This window comes from Chanodichthys erythropterus, chromosome 12, assembly GCF_024489055.1.
Source record: "Chanodichthys erythropterus isolate Z2021 chromosome 12, ASM2448905v1, whole genome shotgun sequence".
Taxonomy (NCBI): Eukaryota; Metazoa; Chordata; class Actinopteri; order Cypriniformes; family Xenocyprididae; genus Chanodichthys; species Chanodichthys erythropterus.
In genome coordinates, this window is record NC_090232.1 from 37,368,660 (window position 1) to 37,394,611 (window position 25,952).

General features: G+C 36.8%; 2 protein-coding genes across 3 annotated transcripts; one reads left to right on the forward strand and one right to left on the reverse strand.

Moving 5' to 3' along the window:
* Positions 1-10,188: 10,188 nt before the first annotated feature.
* On the forward strand, positions 10,189-14,222 carry emp1 (epithelial membrane protein 1). Its single transcript, XM_067405046.1, has 5 exons — positions 10,189-10,215; positions 11,231-11,348; positions 11,511-11,619; positions 11,949-12,089; positions 14,015-14,222. The coding sequence occupies exons 2-5, from the start codon at positions 11,271-11,273 to the stop codon at positions 14,173-14,175; spliced, it is 489 nt and encodes a 162-aa protein (XP_067261147.1). The 5' UTR covers positions 10,189-10,215; positions 11,231-11,270; the 3' UTR covers positions 14,176-14,222.
* Positions 14,223-15,329: 1,107 nt separating this feature from the next.
* Positions 15,330-25,909, reverse strand: f8a (coagulation factor VIII associated). Of its 2 annotated transcripts, XM_067404905.1 has the most exons (12): positions 25,734-25,909; positions 25,341-25,387; positions 25,167-25,239; positions 21,692-21,851; positions 19,168-19,236; positions 18,923-19,043; positions 18,715-18,807; positions 16,843-16,907; positions 16,642-16,723; positions 16,509-16,555; positions 15,768-15,823; positions 15,333-15,668 (listed from the first exon to the last, which is right to left on the reverse strand). In XM_067404905.1, the coding sequence occupies exons 1-12, from the start codon at positions 25,790-25,792 to the stop codon at positions 15,587-15,589; spliced, it is 954 nt and encodes a 317-aa protein (XP_067261006.1). In that variant the 5' UTR covers positions 25,793-25,909; the 3' UTR covers positions 15,333-15,586. The 2 variants fall into 2 exon arrangements, with proteins under 2 accessions (XP_067261007.1, XP_067261006.1); XM_067404906.1 differs by lacking the exon at positions 19,168-19,236 and having other exon boundaries at positions 15,330-15,668.
* Positions 25,910-25,952: the final 43 nt, after the last annotated feature.

Consider the following 25,952-nt stretch of genomic DNA (forward strand, 5'->3'; position numbering starts at 1 on the left):
AACTTTGACAAGTAGTCTTTGATAAGGTCTAAATATTTATCCAAATGCAAACCTCAATAATATCTGAAAACACTGATCTCAGTAATACAGCCCTGTATATATTTATAGCTTCAAAACTGTATTACAGAGGATTTTCTTTCTTTCCCCCAGAAGACACCAATGTGCCTCCATTCCTAAGATTTAAAAAAAAAAAAATTCTTAAATACTGAGTAAACTGAAAAACAAATATTTTTATTTAATATAGAAATAAATTGTGCATAATTTAGAGATAAATTCGATGAAAGTAAAAAGAAAAGTTAAACTCAAGGGGTTGTCATGTTTGAAAGCTTTGAGGTTAAATTCATCATGAAAATAGTTGGGAAGGATAGGTACTATTTCAACAATCATGTAATTGTTGTATATTGCATAAAGTTGGCTATAATTACCCATAAATTTTACATTTAGTATATCTATGTCAGTGATATTTTCAAAATGATACCAAGGTAAATAAGTACCACCCATCCCCATGTCACATTATTACGAAGTGGACTTTTACAAATAGAGAATCGCTTTTTGGATGTTGTTCTAGATATTTCTGGAATTGTATAAGATATGGCTTCTGGAGATAATTTTCTGGAAACCCTAGGTTTTTAAAACTACAATAAGTGCAAATAAAAGGCTTAGATTAAGATAGTATTAGGCCTTAGTTCAATTAGGACACTTAGGTAGCTTTTTTAAATGCCTTAGAAAAAGCATTACTGGTGTGCATCTTTCTTGAAACAAAACAATGGCAAGAACATATTTTAAGAGATGTCAGTGACAGTTGCAGTTAAAACAGCCTAAACATGCATTTTAGTCTGAGACCTGGCTTAACCCTTGTGCGGTCTTTGGTTGGGGGCAACACTCATGGTCTTCAGGGTCTCTGGAGACCCCAGGCAACAAAATGTAATTTTGTAACAATATATTTAAAAACAAATGTAATTTTAATCTGTTTAGTAATGTTTTTATTCAACATTTGTGCAGTTTTTGGAGGATTTGAGATATAGTTTAAATTTCTATAAATGTAAAAAAAAATAAAAATTTAAAAGGTTATGCAAAAGCAGCTTTTTATGTAAAATTCACTTTATAAAAGGCCCAGATTTCTAACTTTTCATGGGCATAACATGAATAATTTGACACTGTTTAGTGAGAGATTTTTGCCAATCTTTTGGAAAATGCAGTTATAAGTTTAAGTAAAAAAAACAAAACAATTTTTACCAGTAGATGGCTGTAGAGCTCCACTATTTGCTATGTGCTATTTGAATGACTGAAAGACAGCTTTTCACAAGCTTTTCCCCAATTGGATTCATATCCAAATGTTATGAGATCACCAAAAAAAAAAAAAAAAAAAAACCTTGTCAAAGTTTAGCATTTTTTGTACTAAAAAAATAAAAATTCCTTAAGCCTTGTCTGTGAAATGGGGGTAAATTCTGGAGATCATTTCTTTAAACAAAATTGCTTAAATGCTTTCAATCGCAGTGTTTTTTTTTTTAGGAAGCAATTTAAGCAACAAGGGAACAGTGAAACTCTGAATTCATAGACAATTACTATTAAGGATAAACAATTCATGCAAAAACTAAATCATGCATTTTAAGTCTACTGCATTAAATAAAAAGTCAACACATACGGTTTACAAAATATTTATTACATTCAGTAGAATACACCGTTTAAATCATCAATTTCACACCACCATACCAATTATTTTTCTCAGAACCTTGAAATCAGTTAATAAACTGTCTTTTGAGAAGTTGTTTAAGACCATCTTTTCAAAAACATTGTACACCAATCCAGTCCACATTTTGTGCGCTTCATCAGCTGAAGAACTGCAGAAATAAGGAATCACACTCAATCTTTCTTGGCAGTTGCACTTAGGAGGTAGACCTGAAGCGTGGGGACACAACACCCAGTCTGTACAGTTGGTTTTGTGGCAGGGAGTCATTCTGAGGGTTCTGACTGCTGGGTTCACTTGTTCTTTCAGGGTGAACATGGGGATTCCACATGCCCCTTACTGAAGGGCCCTGACTGTAAGGAAGTTGTGCAACTTGTGCACCACCCTTTACAGGAAAAAAACGAGGCATGGGTGGTGGAAAGGATGTAATCGGATGATCGCCTGTAAACGTTGGGGCCTTTGGACTGGGAACTGGAGCTATAGATCGTGGCTGGAAAAATCCCTTAGGACTAGATCCAGTATTTTCTGTGTAAACATCAGCTGAAGTTACCTCTGGTCTCAATGGTTGACGTGGGAAGGTGGAAAACCGACTGGGCTGGTATTGTGATTGACTTGAGATTCCCATGCCAGAGGTATAGACAACAGGCTTCTGATAAAGATCTGAAGATTGATCTCTACCAGTCTGATACTTGGGTGTTTGGCTTGAAGCTAGTGTCAATGGTTTTGACTCTTGAGACAGCCCATTTACAGGAAAGTTACTGGTTGACCAAGGCTGTTGGACTGACTCACTAGGTTGACCAGGCTTTTGGTAATATTCTGGATGGAAGGGTCTTGCATCTTGAAAAGCAGGGTAAGAGAGATAACGCCTTGATTGAGACTGCAGATTTGTGGGAATAAGCGGAGAAGTAGGGGATAAGCGAGTTGTAGAGGAACCCTGATGGCCATTACTACTTTGGTAAAAGTATGAGTACTGTTGAGGCTGGAAACGTTGAGTTGGCTGGAAAAGTTCACTACCAGAATCATAGGGGCTAGAAGCTACAGTACTTGTCAGTTGCGGTTTTGAGTAACCTTTCACAGGAGGGGCAGCAGGATTAGCAGGTGTGAGCGGAGTAATGTCAGGCTTTTGATAACTGGGTTGAGACTGTAAAGGTTGAGCAGGATTTGGAACAGGAGGCTGAAACGTCTCGGGTTGTTGATTATAAGAGCATATGAAATACCCAGGTGGAAGATACTGTGCTAAACTGGCAAGAGAAGGATTTACTTGAAGTGGATCAGGTCTAGGAACATTGTAGTTCTGAGCCGACCCAAAAGGCTGATACAGTGAAGCACTTTGGACAGGCACCATTGAAGTTTGATATTTCTGAGCAGAATAAGGCTCAAATTGAGGAGCTGAAGCAGGTATTTGGAAATTATAAGGATACGGCATGTATTGAGGTTGAGATTCAGGAGCCTGTGTGACTGGAGCATCAAGTTCTTGGGTAGAAGTATAGACAGGAGCAGGTGTCGGTTCAGGTGTCGGAGCAGGGGTCGGTTCAGGGGTCGGTTCTGGGGTCGGTTCTGGGGTCGGAGCAGGGGTCGGTTCAGGGGTCGGTTCAGGGGTCGGTTCAGGGGTCGGCGCAGGAGTGGCCACAGGAATTGGCGCCACATATTTACTTGTCAATAGTCTCTGGCCATGAGGCACTGGCCGTGTTGGCATGGGAACTGAAAATGGGAAGTTTACAGCCAGATTAAAAGAGCCAGGAAAAGATGGCAACTTAGGCATCCAATGACTTCTGGCTTGTAGAGGGGGTGTTCTAGGAAATGCTTGCTTCTGCTTCACAATCTGACTGTCAATTGCTTTCATAGGAAATACAGTTGGTGGCTTTTGGTATACACTGGGTTGCTTGTGTGGCAGTGGTTGGGTCATCTTAGAAAGCCCTGAGTCCTTGACTGGAAAAACTGGTCTTGGCTTATATGGACAGGACAGTGAGGTAATTTTGTCTTTTGATCTCAAATCCAGAATGAAGTGACCACCCTGAATTACATTTAAACCAAACATCAGAATTTTTTCCAGATCTATAAATATTGCCAAAACCCCCCACAACTCACCCTTAAGTTGACACCACAGCTTGTATATGGAACCGAGAAAGTGAGCTCTCCCTGGTTAGACTGCTCCCTGCGCCAGCATTCAGTGGCCACATAAAGCAGAGGTGCCCATTCCCCATTTACTGTGGAAACAAGTGATTTTAACACATCAGAAAGTCCACAAGTGTTAGTCACCACAGAATGTTTATTCCCATTACTCAATACTTACATGCAACTGACAGTTTATCTGCTGTCCCATCACCAACAACAGTCAGTTCCATGGCATTGTCCTTACAGACAACTGAGGGAGGGGTCACACTTGCAGGACAGGACAGGACATAATCTGTCCCATACCAGCTCAGAGACAATATATATTCAGATTCCTGGGATGTTTTTGAACAAAATGAATTGTGAATTGTTTTAAGGGTCATCTTATTTAGGACCACAAGTTGAGATACAAAACATGGCTGATAGCGAAACCATTTGTTTACATTCATAGTTATAGATGTCCAAGGTATCTGGACATGGATTATGGAAGTACGGAAATGGGGGGGGGGGGTATGGGGGGGTCTGGTGCAAATGACATACAAAAATACATAGGCTATATTCCCATATGCATGCAAGATTAATGAGATCACAATTCAAACACATGCAATCTGAATGACAAGGATTCCGTTTTGTCTATTAAACTATCACTCACACCGGAATAATTTAAACCTGCTTTTTCTCTGCAGCAATAATTTAAAACAGTTTGTAAAGTTCACAGTTGCCATTTCTGTGCTGCAAACTTAAAGTACTGGGATAAGAGTTCACAGTGAACGCTTTACATTGTTACGCCAGTAGGTGGCGACAAGTGACTTAATTTACTCGATTCATTGAAGATTTCAAATGTTTTTTTTTTTGTTTTGTTTTTTTTGTTCTTTTTTGTTTTACACAATTCATTTAAATATTAAATTAATTATGATTGTCACATCGGTCAGCAAAACAAGCATAAACAATTACTGAGTGTACCTTAAAAAAAAAAAAAGTTGCCTAGCAAAAACAAAGACAAACAAAAGATTAAGTGAAAAGATCTTATTCAATAGCACAAGTAACACTTGTACTATGACTGAAATGAAAACAAAGAATTGAAGCTTGCCTCTTGTTTCACATAACATGAATCATAGCTGAATAGCATGCGGACATCGGTGCGTGTGGTCCTGATGGAAACACCACAAAACGCTGCTAACTGGTCCAAGGGGAGCAGGTTTCCAAGTGCTATCAGAAGAGAAAACCGCTGCAGTTAAATAGGACTAATGGTATAAGCAGGGGCGGATTAAGGTGGTCAGGGGCCCCTAGGCTGCTCTTTGTGTGAGGCCCCCCCTTAATCATTATGCTTTCCTGAAAAAAATGTATTTAGTGCCATACATGGTCCACACGTAAATATTAAGGTTAATCAGCCAGTAATACAGATTTTCTTCTGCGTTCCACAATAAGACAATTACCACCATATCACATAGGCTAGATAAAATGTGAAGTTGAAAATCATAATAAATAAACCAATATAGAATAGCATAGGCGGAGGGTGAACCAACTCTAGGCTAGATGGGATTCCTCCATGAAAACAGAGTCTATGTCATGAAATAGTTAGGCTACGTGTCACCTATCAGCAACCTGTACACATCCCAACATAAATGCAAAAAAATGTGATCTTCAAATTCTGAATGAATTACTCCTATATTATGGAAGCCCGTTTCCACCACCAAATAAAAAATTAAAAACCGTAATTACGACTTTTTATCTCAGCATTGTGACTTTCTTGCAATTCTGACTCTTATTTGGCCAACATGATTAATTTTGTTAAAAGTTAAATTATTTGAGTGTGCAAATCTCAGCACTGGACTTAAATTCATGCGTTCAAGAAATCAAGTAGCCTAAGTTTTGTGATTGACTACATTTACTTACAACGTATTTGAGCAAAAACCTGTTTTTATTAGTCAATTAGTATCAAGAGCACAATCACCAAATTTGTTTATGACGACATGAGAGCATTAGCGAGAGAGCAGAATTCAGTTAGAATTCCAAGTTCAGCTCGCGCACTGAACAAAACTCCGGTGTTTCAGCAATGACTAATCTGTACGCCTCTGATTGGCCGTTGCAATTGTATGCTCAACAGAATCGTGTGTGATTGGTTATAGTGCGCAACGCTGTAGGCTATTACACGTAAAAAAGTATAACGCAACATGAGCAGATCTATATTAAATGCCGCAACCAACACTTTATTTTTCACTTTATTACTAGATTTAAATGTGCAGCTGCATTTTTGGCCAAGCCCCCTCTCATTTTTGACCCTTACACACGCTCCACACATATAGCCTAATCAGCGCTCAAGCGCACGCATAAAACTTGCCAGATGCCACGTAGCTAATTATTATGTGTGTGTAGTGAAAAGCAGCAAGCAGACTTTCTATACATTTTACCAGAGACGGCAGAACAAACGTTCTCTGTTATTCTGAGTTTATAGAAATAAAAGTAGACCCTTTACAGTTCATATTATTCTTATCTGTATGACTAAAATGACGGAGTATTTTAAGTGATCGCACCGGCGCCTCCATGTCATGCAGCGAGCGCGCGCTCTCCACACAAACACCTGGATACGCGCCTAATAATAGCGCAGATTTATCTAGGACTCGGTTAAGATTAGCGGACTTGTAAAGTTGCTGCTACTAACATGTTTCAAGTGATAAGCCGTATTTGAGTTTGATGAATGACAGGCGAATGTTTGGATATCCGGCCGTTAACGATCTCTCCCTCACAAACTGCGTGACTTCGCCACATTCTGTCGTGATGTATCCAAAGCCTTAAAGTATCAAGTCAATGTAGGTCATTTTTCCAGTATAGCTTGTTCACGTTGTTCTTTTAACCTTTGTATTTTCCGTTTTTTGTGCTCCACTATAGTACTTTCTTTCGGACATTTTACCGCCCTGTCGTCTGGCAATAGCAGTGACGTAAATGAAAATGATTGACATGATTTGCACAGCAGCTGATTGGACAGATGTGACCCAAATGTCACATCTATCCAATCAGCTGTTGTGTTTTTGTTTTTTTCTCTTCTTATGGGCCAGTGTGGGTCTTTTTTTGTCCGCGCTGTAAATTAAAAAAATTGTCTGGCCAATCCGAGGTAATGTCCTAGGCTGCACCCAGGTAAGCCTATGCGTTAATCCGCGCCTGGGTATAAGGTAATAGTTAGGTCTAAGAAATAATGTCTGGAGATAAAATACGTTCCTTCTAAATTTCCCCAAGTTATTATTCGTTGACAAACACTAGCATTTTAGTGGATTTTGTGAATATTGTCAGTAAATTTGAGGAGATTGTTTACACTTACGTTCATAAATTCCGAGATTGAGGACATCGGCTTGCCTTATAAACACTGTTAAGACTCGGCCGCCGCATTCAAACTGCGGTTTAATTTGTGGCGTCTGATCTCCAGTCTCCAGTCTTCCATCTCCAAAAGATTTCACACTTCTTCGCTGTTTTGAGTTTCGCCAAAACTTGAAGAAATCGCCACCTGAAATCTCGTCGTGGCCAAATTCGTTACAGAAAACATCTTGAAAATCCAATAATAAAACACAAAGTACTAAGAGATGACCGCACACATTCATTTTGGATAGCTGTATCTCCTGTTCGCTTAATGATACAATCAGGCTACTTTTCATCAATGTTTAACTCATTTTATAGCTAGTATGCTCGCACAAACCAGTAGCCTACTTAGCGAGCTATAACATAAGACAACTCTCGAGCCTGAGAACTATAGAAGTGTAGCGTTGGGAAACGAAGCCTTTGAGATGTACGCTATGAGCCACAGCTGAAGTTAATTGTCCTATGGCATTACATCATTTCCTAATCTGGAAAACAGCCTATCGGGGTGGGGAACGATCCTGGAGGGCCATTGCAGAGTTTAGCTCCAACCCCGTAAAGTTTTTGTCTTGTTTCTAGTTCAAATATCTAAAAAGTCTTAAATCAAGAAGCATTTTCTAGACAAATAAAAAAAAAATAAAAGCGAAGTTTTTCCTTAAAACAAAATAATCTGCCAATGGGGTAAGCAAAATAATCTTTTTTCAAATTGAAAACAATATTATTTTGCTTACCCCATTTAGCAGATTTTGCTTGTTTTAAGAAAAAAACTCACTTAATTTTGACTTATTTTTTTCTGAAGACAAAACAATAATTTTTACTTTTATTTTTACTAGAAAATGCTTCTTGATTTAAGACTTTTTAGATATTTGGACTGGAAACAAGACAACAAATCTAAGTAAGAAAAGCATTTTTTTCAGTGTAGGTCAGTGAAACTCAACCTTTTTTGAGTAATGGACCCCTGTCATATAGAGGGTATGCACGTGACGTCACCGTCGACCGTTAGGACTGCGGTCACGCACGCTGAGTGGCAAAAGACTGAGCAGCAGCATTGGTTTTCAGCATGAATGTCGCGAAAAACACACAAAACACATCCAAAACGGGAAAGAGCTTTGCGACTGACTGTACAAATAGATTTGACACAAACCCTGAGGTATATATTTAAAAACTAGAGAAAGCAACAGAAAAAGAAGCAAATGGATCACTGCAATTCACAGAAACAGCTGGACTCCAGCAGAGAAACATGGATTTGCAGTTATCATTTTGTGTCGAATTGTTGGATTTTGAGGTAAAATCATACCCTATATATTGTATTGTTATATATTATGTTGACAAATCATCAATTAATTATTTTCCATATTATGCATATTGGGTGTTTTTAAATAAACAACACTGTCAAAAACTATAGTATAAAACTATATATGTTCAAGGGCTGGACAATGTGACGATATAACATTGATATAAGTGATTAAGCATTAATACCTACCGATATTGTAGTTATATAAAATATTCACAGCCAGATTTGCTTTAAATGTATTTCCCCGCCGTCGAAATCAGGCACATATAAATGTCAGGAAACACGACTCCTGGCTGCATGTCAATATTCATGGATTAGATTTATTTGACAAGTTGTAAGAAACACTTTCGAGTCCAACCTTTAGGGTAATTCGTTAGTTTTACTCGCGCTTTCGCCGTTTCTCCTATTAATCCAGTTACGCAGCAGGTTCTTTTGCCACTCAGTCCAGCTGAGGGAGCGCGTTTTCGGCGGGAAAGTGACGTCGATGCATATCCTCTATTTAGAAACGTCCTCAAAGGACCCCATAATAACGTTGGCTCGTTGGTATCATTAATGTTTTTGTGACGACCAAATGCAATCAAGTATAATTTACTACTACGTTAGTTGACCTGTCCCATATTCAGTAATATTGTCAGTTATGTTATACATATCTTCTTTTTTCTTTTATGGGAACATTTCAAAATATACAAATATTCATATTCGGATATTTTACCCCCTGGCATTACATGGGAAACCTTGTTGAGAATCACTGGTGTAGGTGGTACGATCAAAGTTATTATAGCATATTCCATAAAGGGCTATGCTCTGTTAAAATGTTTGAAGCTAAACAAGTGTTAGAAATAGGCTTTCAGCAAAGATTAAATGGAAAAAAAACATTAAACTTCTTTTTTTTACTTCTTCTACTTTACTTCTTCTTTGCATTTTTTATTCATTTATAACATTTAACTCGAAGTGGCATTTTAAATTCGATTTCTAACATTGCTTTGGTGTTTGGAAACAAAATGCACAATGCACCAGAGAAAACTAGCCCTGATCGCACCTGCTGTTCCATTAAATCCGCAGTAGGTGTCGCTCCAAACCTGTACTTTAGATGACTCATCAACCGCTGTAAAATACCTGCGCATCATTTTCTACCCCTGCGCTACTACATCATGATTGGAGAGATGGGGTTTGACTGGCGCTGATGTCGCCCTATTGTCGGGTAGCCATGTGCTGCGTTTGTCCCGTGCTACCACTTTTTAACCCTGCAGTTATGTGTGCGACACCGGGCGAGTGTGGAGTCTGCGGACATCTCCAGAAGAGCTGAGTTAGGATGCTGCGGCATGCGGATAGATCGGTGTAGATATAGCACATCACAGCTTTAGGTAACAGGATGACGACGTCGCAAACTCTTGCAAAGAAATATTGAGCATGCGGCAAAAGTGTAACTTCCAGTGCTTTTAAGGAGGCATCTAAACATTCAGCAGTTCGGCATTTGAATAAAATGTTTTGGTGGCTGTTTTGACATTCAGAGAAACCAGCGTTTGTGTGTCTATTACTACACATCGTGCATGAAGCGACAATACAGTTCTAGGATTTCGCTATCTGGATGTGGGATACGTAAGGACTTAAAAGTAAGTCCTTGGGATGGGTGGGGTCCTCTATGCAGCAAAAGAGTGCGGGAGGGGGGGCGAGGCAGCGGACGAGGTGCGGGGAAGTGCGAATCCTCGGATGGTGGGTCATCAGATAGGCTACGAAAAGCAAGAAATAAATTGAGAGCTTAAAAATACCCAAGGTAAAGCTTTATTATCTGTGCCATCGCTGTAGAATTCAGGTTGTAAAGTTATTATTTATTCATGCAATTAAGCCATTTTAGAATTAGAATCGACATATCACAAAGGGAAGTATGTTTTGAACGGTAACAGATCATTTAGAATTGAATCAAAATTCTTTAGATGAAGCTGCATTCGAAAGTATGACGTTACACGAATTCCTTCTGTGTCGGGCATCTGTAATTCGCGGGAGCTTTCGCAATAGGATCAGGATTCCATATATTCGTCTAATGTATGTAGGTTAATGTGGATTTTAGACAATAAATAACAGACTGTTATGCATTGTTGATCGCATCGTCGTTATTTTGAACATGCAAACAATGTGTATAAAACGAATGCAATGGCAGAACGTCTGCTTTGAATGGTTATAGCCTATTTATATAATTTAATGGGATTTAACACAGTGTTTTCTCTTAAATCTTGTTGTTTGTATGAACAGCAGCAGCGTTTTAAATGCCATCTCAGTTCACCTACTGTATGTGACTTTAAGAAAAGGGCATTAAAGAACGCCTTCTTCTCCCTCATGACATCGTCGTTGGATATTTGTGCATGCAGTCATAGTGGAAACAATGCTAGTATCCCAAACCCTATTAGATGATGCTAAAACAATTGCTATCTATTGCTTTGGTTTCATGCATCTTTAATGTGGTGATGTCACAGGCCATGGCTGCTTGTTATCAGCATATTGGGAAAATCTACCTGATTTAGGTGCAAACACACTGTGGGAATGAAGAGCATACATTCATTTTGAATAATGTAAAAGGGTCATCAAACCCCTCTTCCTCCTCCTTCCTCAACACCAGTGTTTAGGACACAGTTAACTCTTGGTACGTGTGTACAACTTTTTTAATTTCAAAAAGTGGCTATTCTCATTCAGTCATCCATCATAAGGTAGATGATAAATTGCTCAGGACCTTTTGATGTGGAGTATGTCTTAAACACAAGATGTTATGTCTTATAATATGTCCCTTTCAGCAGGATATCGTTCCACCCTGTTTCCCCCTCTCATCCTCTGAATATGTTGAAGGCCCTGGCAGGAATCTGCTTGCTTCATCTGACTACAATATTCTTCCTCTTTTGGGCAACTATAGATGATGTAAGTTAACATTATTCCTCTTTTATGTGTATATGTAATGAAATGTAAAGTGTGTTGTGATTTGTAAGTGTTTGTACTGTCATTGTAGTAGTCAGTAATTTGCAGTTATTAACTATGTTGTATTTTGCTTGTAGCTAAAGGTTGTTTTTTTTATTTTCGCAGGCATGGTGGTTCACAAGGACCCTTTACACAGACCTGTGGGGCAGATGGGTGATGGAGAACAATGATGATGTCTGGGTGTACATGGATATACCGACCTCATACAGGAAAGGTAAGACAAATAATTCAAACTGTAGGCATTTTCAGGCATCTGTGTATTTTCACTGGTGGCCCCCACTTGTACACTTTTAAAAATAAAGGTTCCAAAAGGGAGTTTTGCAACATTTCCATAGAACAATTTTAGGTTCCCCAAAGAACCTTTCACTGAACCTTTTTTTTTTTTTTTTATCTTAATAATCTGAAGAACTCTTTTCCAATATAAAGTACGTTTTGTGCAATAGAAAAGTTCCTGGATGGCACATTTTCCTCCATAGAAGAACCATAGATCCCAGTGTACAGACTGGGACACTCATGTGACGTCCCTTCAATCCTTCCTTCTAGACTACCTGCAGGTGGTTCAGGCGTTTGCGGTGCTGTCTTGCCTGTTTGCTGTGTTCTCTCTGTGCGTGTTCATATTCCAACTCTTTACTCTGGGTAAAGGAAAGCGGTTCACCATCTCTGGAGTTGTGCAGCTCATCTCCTGTAAGTTTTGTACTTCTATAAATCTGCAACACAATCATGGCAGTTCAGAATTATTTTTCATTTGGGCAAATTGGTGGCTAATTTGTATGAATTTGCAGATCTCATTCATGCGTTTTCATACAATCTCCTTACGCCCTAGTTTACGGGTGGAGTCGGGGTGCATGGTTACTTTTTTCTAATAATTGTACGAATTTATATGAAATCGCCACCTCGAAACATAGTTAAGTTTTCCTGTGAGACCAGGTTGAAATCTGAGGTTAAAGGGATAGTTCACCCAAAAATGAAAATTCTGTCATCATGTACTCCCCTTCAAGTTGTTCCAATTCTGTATGCATTTCTTTGTTCTGCTGTACACAAAGGAAGATATTTGGAAGAATCTTTGTAACCAAGTAGATCTCGCCCCCCATTGACTACCAATCTTAGAGAGCAGGTTGACCGATGCCTGATATAAAGCAGATATATTTTATATCACTCATAATTAAAACTAAAAAATGTAAATAACACATGCATAACAGTTGCTGCAATAAATTTATATTTATTTTATGTATTTACTAAATTAGAAATAATTAATTAGAAATATATCAATATGCAAAAAAAATGACACTGAAATGGACAACTGAATCTGTAAAATAAACATTTTTACTTAAAGTATTATAGCATTTGCTTTTATATTACTAATTGTAGAAAGGTAAATGCTATAATACTTTCAGATAATGTTCGCTTTCTTTCTTTAACAGTTATGTCTAATATTTTGTCAATTTTCTTTTTTTTTTAGACAAAACTAGGATTAGTTCACTTTAAAATGAAAATTACCCCAAGATTTACTCACCCTCAAGTCATCCTAGGTTTATATGACTTTCTTCTTTCTGATGAACACAATCGGAGAAATATTAATAAATATATCCAAACTTATAATGGCAGAGAGGACCAATGAGTATGAAGCTCAAGAAAGTGCATCCATCCATCATAAACGTACTCCACACAGCTCCGGGGGTTAATAAACACCTTCTAAAGTGCAGCATTTGTGTATGAAAAATATCCATATTTAACAGTGATAAAGTAAAATATCTTACTTCTGCCAGACCGCCTTCTGTATTCAACTTACGAAGAAGCATAACTGACGTCGCACTTAGGGCTGTCAAACGATTAATCACGATTAATCGCATACAAAATAAAAGTTTGAGTTTGCCTAATATATGTGGGTGTACTGTGTGTAATTGTTATGTATATATAAATACAAACACATCCATGTATATATTTGAGAAATATTTACAAGTATATGTATTTATTTATATTTTTATATAAGTTATATGATATATAAGTTTTTTGTACATAAATAAAATATTTCTCTTAAATATATACATTTGTGTGTATTTATATATACATATTAATTACACACATTACTCACACATATATTATACAAACTCAAACTTTTATTTTGTATGCGATTAATCGTTTGACAGCCCTAGTCGCACTAGATATTTAACTTAATAATTTGTTAAATATGGATATTTTTCTTACACAAATTCATCGCTTTGCTTCAGAAGGCCTTTATTAACCCCCCGGAGATATTTATTAATATTTCTCCGAATGTGTTCATCAGAAAGAAGAAAGTCATACACACCTAGGATGGCTTGAGGGTGAGTAAATCTTGGAGAAATTTTCACTTGAAAGTGAACTAATCCTTTCAAATTTACAAAGACAGTAAAGTAAAGATGGAGAATGACTGCTAATCGCTGTCAAAATAAAAGTCTGACACTGAAAAACTTGCCGGCCGATGCTGATAATTAAAAAATACAGATTTATTGGCCTTGGTCGACCACTAGTGTGGATTGTTATCTCAAAGTTTATACATGTAAATAAAACGCTGGTTGTACAGACATTAATTTTTGTTGTACATTTATACATTTCTCTTGGACCTCTAGGTTTCTGCATAATGGTGGCTCTGTCAGTCTACACCGATCACTTTCACAGAGGTGAGAAGGATGGCTGGTATGGCTGGTCCTACATCATGGCCTGGTTTGGCTGGCTGCTGACCCTCTTCACAGGAATTATGTACATCGTCCTGCGCAAGAGAGTGGAGTAAACTTTAACCCTCGCTCTCAGTGCTAATGTACAGCCTTCAATATTCCTTTCTTTTGTCATGCAAACTTTACTATGGACTATGACTAACTGTACTACTTCAAAGTGTAGGTGCAGTACTCGAAAATTAATGAGCTGTCTTGAATGTTACAGGCCTTTGTTGAAAATGTAGAAATGTGCACAACAAATCATAGCATCAGCAGTTCATTTAAACTTTTGAACAAGTTCAAAATATGTGAAAGTCTCGACTCAGCATTTCAGGAAAAAATGGTCAGAGATGATTCCTAAACAAGAAGAGAAATGTTTTTTTGCATTTTTATTTAGAGCAGTGCTATGGATTGATTTAATTGGCCATCTTCTCTCGTTCCACAAAGCACTGAGGGCAGTTAGAGGGTGTGAACAAACGTTATTGCAGGGGTTATTGTGTAAAAATGGCAAAGATTATATGAAAATATAGTATATGCAAGAACGAATTGTACAAAATGTATTTATAACATGTATAAAGAAAAAACTAAGTTGTACATATAAAGTACATAAAGAAAAATATATGTTATAAAAGCGTAGTTTTAAACATCACTTGCACTTTAAGAAATAGCTGTCTTAAAGAAGTTTATTTTATTTAACATTTTCTTTCAGTTTTGTTGTAGATGGCAATAGCACAGGATATTCTCTACTGTAGGTCCAGGTAAGGGTCAAATCTGTTACTGCGATACATTATGGTGCTGTTCAGTTTGTGATCATTCACTTGGTCATGTAGGCTTTTTTGTACAAACACTCTGCCCTTATATTTACTGAACTATTTCTGTGTGGTTTTCTTGATAATAACATCATGGGTCCTGTTGCTATGCCAGCTATTTTGATTAGCATGATGAATGTTCATGTGGTCAGATGATCATCCTGTAAGATTCTAATTCCAGAGCACAGAATGTTCCAAAAGATGCTTTTTTTTAAATGCCAAAATGTACTCATTTATATGGGAATTATTATTCAATTTCCTCTAAAGGACGAAGCTCTTTGTCTGAGTTGTCCAGTTTTGCTTTGTTTGGTTTCAGTCAGTTCTAGATGTATTTTTATTTCACCGATTGTATTTTAATTTTTCCATTGCAAAGCCAAACAGTGTAAACCAGGGAGGAAATTAATTTTAGTAAATCAGACAAATAAAAACCTTGCCATTATATTTCTTGTAATTTTATTATTTACAACATCAATATTTTACAACTTTAAGCATTTTTTAAACACAATATTACACCATTATATGAAAATGGAGGATAAGTGGCATGTTCGTATAAGAGACAATGTGATTGTACAATTCTACTAGGTTCAGTGACCTTCTACAGTCCTCATGCAAAATGCACCAGGCACTGGCATAGGAATGTTCCAAAAAGAAGTGTTTTGTGGGGGTGTATGGCGTCAAATCATATGCCCTGACCGGAGGGTGTAATTCGCTCCTGGACCACTAAGTGGAGGAGATGATTCTGTTCTGCCGAAAGGAGAGGCCTGAAAGAGGAAGTTGAGCAAAATGGTTATCTAAATGCAAAGGCTTAAATATAATATTTATAATTGCCTGAAAAAAGGTGGGAAATGCAGAAAGCTTACCATAGTTCTGTCTGAAGAGCTTTGAGGGATTCTGTATCCTTTTCCTGACAGGCCATCTATAAACAGGCCAGACAAACTATTTAGCCATCTTAATCTGAGATATGAACTCTTCTATCGATCAGTATATAGTGTTTTAGACATTCTAGCACAATATAGAAGAGACCACTAAATGCTTCCATCTTGCATTTTTCTAATTTCATACAATTTTTAAGTGCAAATTAAAATTATATTATCAACATAAGAATTTATTATTCAACAAAAAGTTTAATAATAAAAATCCTATACTACCACTCAAAAGTTTGGGGTTGTTAAGATTTTTTTTTTATGTTTTTGAAGTCTCTTCTGCTCACCAAAGCTACATTTATTTGGTCAAAAATACAGTAAAAACAGTAATATTGTGAAATTTTATTTCAATTTAAAATTACTGATATTGTAATATATTTTAATTTTATTCCTGTGATGGCAAAGCCTAATTTTCAGCATCATTACTCCGATCTTGAGTGTCACATGATCCTTCAGAAATCATTTGAACATGCTGAATTGGTACAGAATAAAATTATTCCTTTAAAAAAATTTTACTGATCAAAACTTTTGAACAGTAGTATATGTTGTATTTGTATATTTAGTAAGTATCTTCCTTATTTTATGACTCATAATACTACATATTTCACAATCCAAAAAATGTATTTCAGGTTTATGTTTAACAATCTAATTTTACATAAATAGATTTTAAATACATACCACAACTGACTGTAGGAGAAGGAACACGTTTTCTGGAAGGAAGTTTACTAGAGGACAGACAGTTACACCAGTTTATACAGAGTAGCAACCGAATAAAACACTGTCTGGTTCTCCATTAGTTAGAAAGTTTTACCCTGACTGTGTGAGTCAAAGGATTCCCAGGCGTATCGTTCTAGTGTCTGAGCATGTTCGGGTAGCAGCTTTTGAGGGGGAGGCTGAAACACAGACACAAACATATAGTATGTTTAGGGATAGTTAATAAACACACTAATGGTAAAGGACTAATTTATTATTATATTATCCAAGATGAGCTTATTTAAAATATATACTTTACCTCAAGCAGCATAAGCAGTAATACCCTGGAGATTTCACACTTTGCTATGATATCCATAAATGCACCTGGAATTAAGATAAACACAACTGAAGGATGAATCTTTAGCATTTACAGCACGAGTTTCATTTCCTTGCCGTTATTATGATTATTATTAGCTAATGTCCACACAGCTAAAGGGACTGCTGACTCAGTAAAACTGCAGAAGAGCATGAATATCAGTCATAAAACATAAGACCGTTGCTTATAAATCTGTGATTGCGGGGTATATTCATCAAATCTAAATAAACAGCAAATCTGGTGAAAATCACTCAAATTCGACCATGAAACCTCACAAAAGGCCTGTCATGATCATGAATTTTGTGCTGACGTTTAACTGTCATACTAGCAATTTCAAATCAACAATTTAACCTATTATGCTTTTTCAAATATTATGTTTCATGCAGCTTTTTGTGAAGTTAAATGCTCTGCAAAGATTAAAGATCAAAGTGCACAACAAATAAAGTTATTGTCTCCTAAAAGAAAGAATCGATTCTGAACTGCTGAAACAAATGGTCAGTAATCCCACCTCACTCAGTGTAACAAATTTGCATAATCCCTGTCTATGGTCTTCATTGGCTTCCCGCGAATGAGGTCTACTCAAACACTGTAGTTGTAGCTGAGGCCTGGAAGAGTTTGGTTGGTGTTGTCGACATGTCGAAAAGATGCTGTTTGTTTATTTCTGTGTTGTCAATCACGACAGGCTAGTCCATCTGACCAATCAGAGCAGAGTAGGCTCACAGAAAGGAGTTTAGAGAGAGTGACTCTTTGAACGAACTGTTTTCAGACTCTTTAAGAAGGTATATTATGAGAAAATAAAAGTGTTTTTTGACCTTGGATGCATGTGAACATGTTGTAAGAGAGTTGTAACAAAATTAGGAACCTTTAAAATAGAACAATAGGGGCACTTTAATTTTGATTTGTTCATGTGACAGCCTATGCCAAATATGTTATTTTTTACTCTGAATTGTGTGTAATATAATAATAAAAATGATAAAAAAGGCTTTACTTTGATGCTGTGAAAATTAATATTTACATAATTAAATTAATTATAACATAATGCAGTGTGATTAAACCCACAAACCTTCACTTCGTATGCAGACCTTGACTATCTGTGTGTACTTTACAACAGTAGGGTTTTTTTTAAAGGAGTGTCTATTTTTAATAAGTGCAAATAGCGTCCCTTGTTGGCAAACGCTATTTACACTAGCTCCGCCCACCAATGTCTGGTTGGGCCACTTAAGTTTTAAAAAGGACGCATGAAAGTCGACATCTTCAGCGGCGCAGCGGTAGCGAGTAAAGCTCGCAGACCTGTCTTTTAACACGATCTACGCGGGTAAAAATTAAATAAATATTCTAAAAGTGGAAATAAACTGCGAATGAGTGTTTAATAATATTAAAAGTGTTTATTGGGTAGAGTTAGGGGAAGGTGTAGGGAGGGTTTTTATTCTCCAAATAAGACAGCATCCGTTTAATAATTTAATAAATATAATAATTTACACTATGATATTATTTCATTCTGATAATGTACAAAAATACTGAGGTGCAAATAGTATCTGCCAACATAAAGTATAGATAGCATCTAATTACAATTTACTATCAAGAACTGATACTTTTACATGGTGTAAATAGCATCTATCGCTAAGAAAATATGTCGCTAAATAATATATATTTTAAATTCCTCTGCAAATTTGAACGGCACAATTATCTCAAATAATTGTGATTCGTTTCAATAACCACGATTAGATGATGAATCAATAATCATGAAAGGCTTACCTCACACACCTAGATTTTAAAACTAAGACTGAATGTAGTGAAGGTGCATTAGGTTCATACCGACAGGGGTGTTGGTGCCGGGGAGCTGTAGACCTCTCTCCTGACACATGTGCTGCATCTCTGAGAGCACAGCAAGAGCTCCATCATAATCACCTGTCAATCAAACATCACATCACTCCTCTGACAACCGCAGAACCTCATCCGAAGCTCAATGCATGAAATTAATCATTGCATTCTGACAGGAAAACGCTCCTCTTTTTGAACTCACGGGTCAGTATTTTGCAGGAGGCCATTTCCCACAGTGATAGCAAGGCTTCAATTGGGGTCTGAATCTGCAGTTCTGCAGCTCTCTGGAAATGAACTATCGCCTCCCCCGGTCTGTTCATCTCCTACACACAAATTTATAAACAGGACCACATCACAACGAAGCACTGTGGAATAAGGTGAATATGCGTTTTGAATTAATTTATTAGGAGAAAGCCACCTCATGTATTACAATGATTAATGTCTCACCTTCAGAGCATTGCCAAGCTCCAGTGAGAGACTGGCCGCCATAACAGGCTGATTCATCTCAATATAGACCTAAACAATATATAAGTACATATTTGCAGTATAACATCTAAATAAACACAAAATCTGCATGTGATTGCAAGATTTTAGGCTTTTTACTATATTAGTCCAGCAGAGAGAGAAGTACTCTTCAAATGATTTTAATCAATTTTTAAGAGCATTTTATCATGAAGCATGTGAAATAGCAGCTAGCAGCAAGCGAAAATTAGCTTAAACTTTTAATTTTAGGGTGAACTATTACTTTAATAACAAATTTTGCTTTGCTTGTAGTGGTTGTTTAGCTGTTCACCCTCATACTCTCTTCTAACTGTGAGTGAGGCAGTAATAGTAAGTGAATGAGGGACTGATGTACTATTAACTAAAACTAAAAACATAAATTGTTAGTTGAAATAAAATAAATGTTAACTGAAATAAAAGTATAAAAAACATAAGGGTAAGTTTACACGACAACAATGTACTAAACATGGAAATGTTTTTTCTTTGCGTTTTTCTGCGTACAGGTGAAAACATTGTCTAAACGATCCCCGTTCACACGGATCTGCGAAAACAACTAAAAGCGCTGTATTACGCTGCCAGGCCAGTAGTTGGCGATGTCACTTTGCGAATATAGACCCATTTGGAGCAAACATCACAGTTACATCACTTGCAGCTGCGTGCGCATAGTGGTCGCAGAAAAATAGCGGTAGCAAGTGGAGGAAAATGTGCAAAATCCAGAGAATAAGACAAAAATGTTTTGTTGTGCCTCTGGATGTCGGAATCGGAATGAAAAAAATATAGTCTTAATTTTTATAGAATACTGTCATTGAAAACGCCCTTTGAAGCTAAACGCAGATGTTTATGTTGCAAGTCACAGATTGAACCGATGAAACCTGCAAAGATTAGTTTACTATTAAAGCAGGAATTTGATGTAAACAGTAAGTCTACATAATATTCACATATGCAGTTCATAGAGGACATACATAGCAGTTATAGCAAGAAATAATATTTAAACCTATAACATTTTACATAGATACATTTTAAACATAGCCTATAATTTTTTTATTTTACAATTCTGAATTTTTCTTGCATTTGTTCATATCTCCCAGTTCAGACTTTATAACTCGCAATTGTGAGTTTATTTCAAAAAGTATGCAAGTCTGAGGAAAAAAGACAGAATAAGTATCTCTCACAATTCTGTTTTTCCTTCTAAAAAATGTGAGATATACACTCAGATTTGCGAAAAATAAAAGTCAGAATTGTGAGATATAAACTCGAAATTAACTTTTTATTTCTACTGCAGAAATATTGTTTTGTGCAATCAGGTAGGCTCCGCCCACAAAAAAACCAAACCCAAACAGCGTTGTCAATTTACGGCCAAAAAACACATTAAAGGGTTAGTTCACCCAAAAATATATTTTATTACTCACCTTCATGTCGTTTCACACCCGTAAGACCTTCATTCATCTTCCAAACACATCTTAATATTATAGTGACGAGAATACTTTTTGTGCGCCAAAAAAACAAAATAATGACTTTTTAACAATATCTATATGGGCTGATTTCAAAACACTGCTTCATGAAGCTTCGGAGCTTTACGAATCGAATCAGTGGATAAGAGCACCAAAGTCATGTGAGTTCAGCAGTTTAGCTGTTTGATAGCAGATCCGAATCTCTAATTCAAAACAAAAGATTCATAAAGCTCAGAAGCTTCATGAAGCAGTGTTTTAAAATTGGACTATCACTAGATATTGTTGAAAAGTTATTTGTTTTTTTTTGGCGCACAAAAAGTATTCTTGTCGCTTTATAATATTAAATTAGAACCACTGATCTCACATGAACTGATTTAAATATGTTTTTAGTACCTTTATGGATCTTTAGAGTTTGAAAGGCTTTGCTCTCAATGCAGGCCTCACTGAGCCATCGGATTTCATCAACAATATCTTAATTTGTGTTCTCAAGATGAACTAAGGTCTTATGGGTGTAGAACGACATGAGAGTGAGTAATAAAATACATTATTTTCATTTTTGGGTGAACTAACCCTTTAAAAAATTTCGTTTTAAGTTAAAAACGGTGTCGCATAAACGGCCCCTTAAATTTGTTTTATTTCAGCTAATTCCAAGGAAACATTTTCATTTAGTTTCACTTTGATGTATTAAAATAACTAAAACTAAAATAAAAATGTATAGAAACTATATAGACCAATTTAAAAAAATAAATAAATAAATAAACAAATATAATAGCATCTTAATGATACTAAAATAACACTATGCCAGGCAAAGAAAGCGGAGCAGAAGCAACATTGTTTTACTTGTATTAAGAACATAAAAAGACACTTTCAGTGTAAATGACTTACTCCACACCTATTATAGGTGTTTCTGATTCTGTTTAAAACTGCATATTCAAATCTGAGCCCAACTTTCTACAAATTAAAAACCTTTATTTATATATGCATGAGTCACTTGTAATAAATTTGATTGCAATAAATACCTTAATAGCAAAACTATAGCAGTTCATTGCTGCCTGCATATTCTCATCGAAGCCGGGAGCCCTCAGCGCTCTGGTTTCCTGTTCAGAGGCCAGAAAGAGTCGGGCTGCATCAGTCAGAGCCAGGGCTTCTCCTGGAGCATTGAACAGAGTCTGCTCACAGCTACGAAGAGAGAGAGAAAACATTTCAACATGCTCTACAGAACACAGGCTTTCAATCTTTCAGCTACCAAAGACCCCCAATTATGATCAGGGACCAGAGGTGTCAAGTAACGAAGTACAAATACTTCGTTACCTTACTTAAGTAGAAATTTCGGGTATCTATACTTTACTGGAGTAATTATTTTTCAGCTTACTTTTTACTTCTACTCCTTACATTTTCACGCAATTATCTGTACTTTCTACTCCTTACATTTTAAAAATAGCCTCGTTACTCTTATTTCATTTCGGCTTGTTTTCATTCCGGCTTTAAAAAAAAAAAAAAAACTATCCAGATAAATCGCGCCATCCGGATAGAGTGAATTTGATTGTGGTTGGATGAGAAGATAAAACATATAACGTACCATTCTGACACCCTATTGGTTTGTACGTAATCCATCACACCTGCACATCAAATCACGTCACACTCCAGCAAGGAGGACTAAAAGGTGCGTTCACGCGGCCTTGTAATTCCTGTAGTTAAGAGATTCGAGCTTGTAAAAAGCGTTCACGTCCTCGTAGAGATCGTAATTACAGCTTGTAAGCTGGTAGTTTTCTGAGATCTCCCACATGTTCCACCTGACCGCTGTAGATTCATTTAGGTGTTGATAGTGGTGTCATGGAAACGCATAATTCCTAGTCCAAGGACCAAAAGGACGTGAACAGCTCCGAATATAACGTCACGTGTTGTCATGTCAAGATTCCGGTAAATACGAGGTGACGTGAACGCAGTAATAGTCAGTGTTGGGGGCATTGCTCAAAAAAGATGATTTCTTATAAGTTATTATTTCTACACTACTGGCTCATTTAGGCTATCAAACGGGTGCTTTCTCTTCGTCCTCTGCAAATTAAGGTAGGTAACGTAATGTTAGTTCGATAGAGAGACGTTTAAATCGTATACCGGTTTTTAAACTTTTTTTTTTTTTTTTTTTTTTTAAGCGCGACCCTTTTATTTATGTGACACATAGTCATATACAACCATGTAACTAAACAAGCCAAAACGAATTAATTTAAAACGAAACTTAAGGTAAACCTGCATTGCTCTCATGGTATACCTCTCTCTTTCAGTGAAGTGGAGCAGTGCTCTTGCTGAATGGCACGGATTGCACTACAGACTATTGTACCTTTTATATGTTTTTTTTTAAAACTGTATTTTATTTTTCATAACGAACAAGCTGCGATGTCACGTTTCCAGTGCTTTGTTGTGTGCGCGTGAGGCGCAGGCGCGATCAAACAGCTGTCTTTAAAGGGGGCTTGCCTCGTCGTCATGGCAACGGTTCGTGAACAGGTCAGATTACGTCAGAGTTTGTTGGATGCTCAGACGACCAAACAAACGCCGATTAAAGGTGCCCTAGATTCAAAAATTGAATTTATCTTGGCATAGTTAAATAACAAGAGTTCAGTACATGGAAATGACATACAGTGAGTCTCAAACTCCATTGTTTCCTCCTTCTTATATAAATCTCATTTGTTTAAAAGACCTCCGAAGAACAGGCGAATCTCAACATAACACCCACTGTCATGTAACAGTCGGGGGTGTACGCCCTAATATTTGCATATGCCCGCCCATGTTCCCAACATTATGAAAGGCATTAGACAAGGGCAGGCATTAATGTCTGGAGCAGCACAACCGAACCATCAGACTAGGTAAGCAAGCAAGAACAATAGAGAAAAATGGCAGATGGAACAATAATAACTGACATGATTCATGATAACATCATATTTTTAGTGATATTTGTAAACTGTATTTCTAAATGTTTTGTTAGCATGTTGCTAATGTACTGTTAAATGTGGTTAAAGTTACCATCGTTTCTTACTGTATTCACGGAGACAAGAGCCGTCGTTATTTTCATTTTTAAACACTTGCAGTCTGTATAATTCATAAACACAACTTCATTCTTTATAAATCTCTCCAACAGTGTAGCATTAGCTGTTAGCCACAGAGCACAGCCTCAAATTTATTCAGAATGTAAACAATATAACAGTATACAATACTCACATAATCCGACGCATACATGCCGCATGCATGACGAAAACTTTGTAAAGATCCATTTGAGGGTGTAAACTTTGTTTATGTACTGTTTAAGGCAAGCGCAAGCTTGGGGGCAGAGAGCATGAGAATTAAAGGGGCAGTAGCATAAATCGGCTCATATTTAATGATGCCCCAAAATAGGTAGTTAAAAAAAATTAATTAAAAAAAAAATCTATGTAGTATTTTGAGCTGAAACTTCACAGACACATTCAGGGGACACCTTAGACTTATATTACATCTTGTAAAAAAACATTCGATGGCACCTTTAAACATGTTCAGTCGGGTAAACAGACTCCGACCAACGCCAACACCTATCCAACAAACTCCAACAGAGAGTTTGCTGGCGTTTGTTGGTGCGGTGTGAACTGAAACAGCTGAAAACAGCTGGCAGGTGTTAATGTCAAGCCCTGATTGTTACTAAGCCTGCCCTGGGTACACCAAAACTACCCGCATTTTTCTTGTCCGTTGCCCTCACAAATTTCTGCAGTTAAGCTTGGATGTACATTTACATTCCAATAAAGGTTATTAATGCCTCTGAATTTTGACTTTTTGCACCATTAGAATACTTATAGGCAACTAGTCATGATATCTTCCACTCCATGAAACCCATGTTAATGGTCAGTAGTACACATATATGGTGCTTTAATGTATTTGCATTGTACTAAAATGCGTTCATTTTCAATGGACATATATGCGGCTGAAACGGGTAGCCTAGTGCATCCCAAATTTTTCAACATTAACATTTTAATATAACATTATGGTCATTATGGCCTTTAGAAAAATGTTTTTTTGAGGAGGTGGAGTACACAATAGGCCCCTGTGGCACGGCCTAAGCTTTTGTCCTTAATGGCATTTTTTCCCCTACATTACTTTTACTTTTATACTTTAAGTAGTTTTGAAACCAGTACTTTTATACTTTTACTTGAGTAAAAAGCTTGAGTTGATACTTCAACTTCTACAGAAGTATTTTTAAACCCTAGTATCTATACTTCTACTTGAGTAATGAATGTGAATACTTTTGACACCAGTGTCAGGGACCCCAATTAAAAAAAAAAAAAAAAAAAAAAGGCAAAATATTTTCATGTATAAAGACCCAATTTACACTATAACAATATTAAAAACATTCATTATAAATATTATTTGGACTCTACTTCTACTCACTATAGTACCATAATGTTAGATGTATTATGTTTTATTTTAGTTTTCTACTTATTTTAAATCAAAAGCATGAGTTAATTGATTATTTACCGGGCCATGGCGAGGTTACAGAAGGCAGCATACTGAGGACAGTCCTGCTGTTTCAGCTCTTTGGCCAGCTGACCTGAGGAACAAAGATGTCATGCAATGATAAACAGTGACTAGCAGCATTGCTACACAGAATCACGGGATCTGAGTAAGTCAGTCGTCTGATACAATACTCACCAAACTGTTCACTTGCTTCAGCAACATTAGGCTTCCGCAGAAAACGTCTGTGATGTCAAGGAGAGGAGCGACATAGTAAAACCACTAAATGAGATTAATTTGACACTAGATATTCTGCTCGTTGTAATTGTTCGTTATGCGAAGCTGCTGACATGAAATTAAACATCTGCGAGATGTAATCATCAGCTGTTTATATATAAATCGTACATTAATAGGATAATTTAATTTTGTATCTCTTTACATTTAATTAGCATCGTGCTAGTGTTTGTTGTGTGATGTTGTCATGACATTCTTCGGTCACGCTCAATATTGTGGACAACACTGATCGTCTACCAAAGTTAACACTGAAACAATCTTTTATTAGTAATATAAAGATGTTATTTTAGCTCTTACTTTTTCAGTTTATTTGACACTGCCCGGTAGCGCATCAGAAAATCTCCCTCGGCTGCCATTGTTGACACTTAAGCAGGAGGGACAAACACACAGGAAGTTCTAATACGAGTGTTCCCATTGGCTGGACACATATAAAGCTGTCTTTTGATTGGTTTACACACCGCAAAGGCGGGTCCTTCACAGGCTACAATAAATCTATTTCATTTTCATGCATGAGGT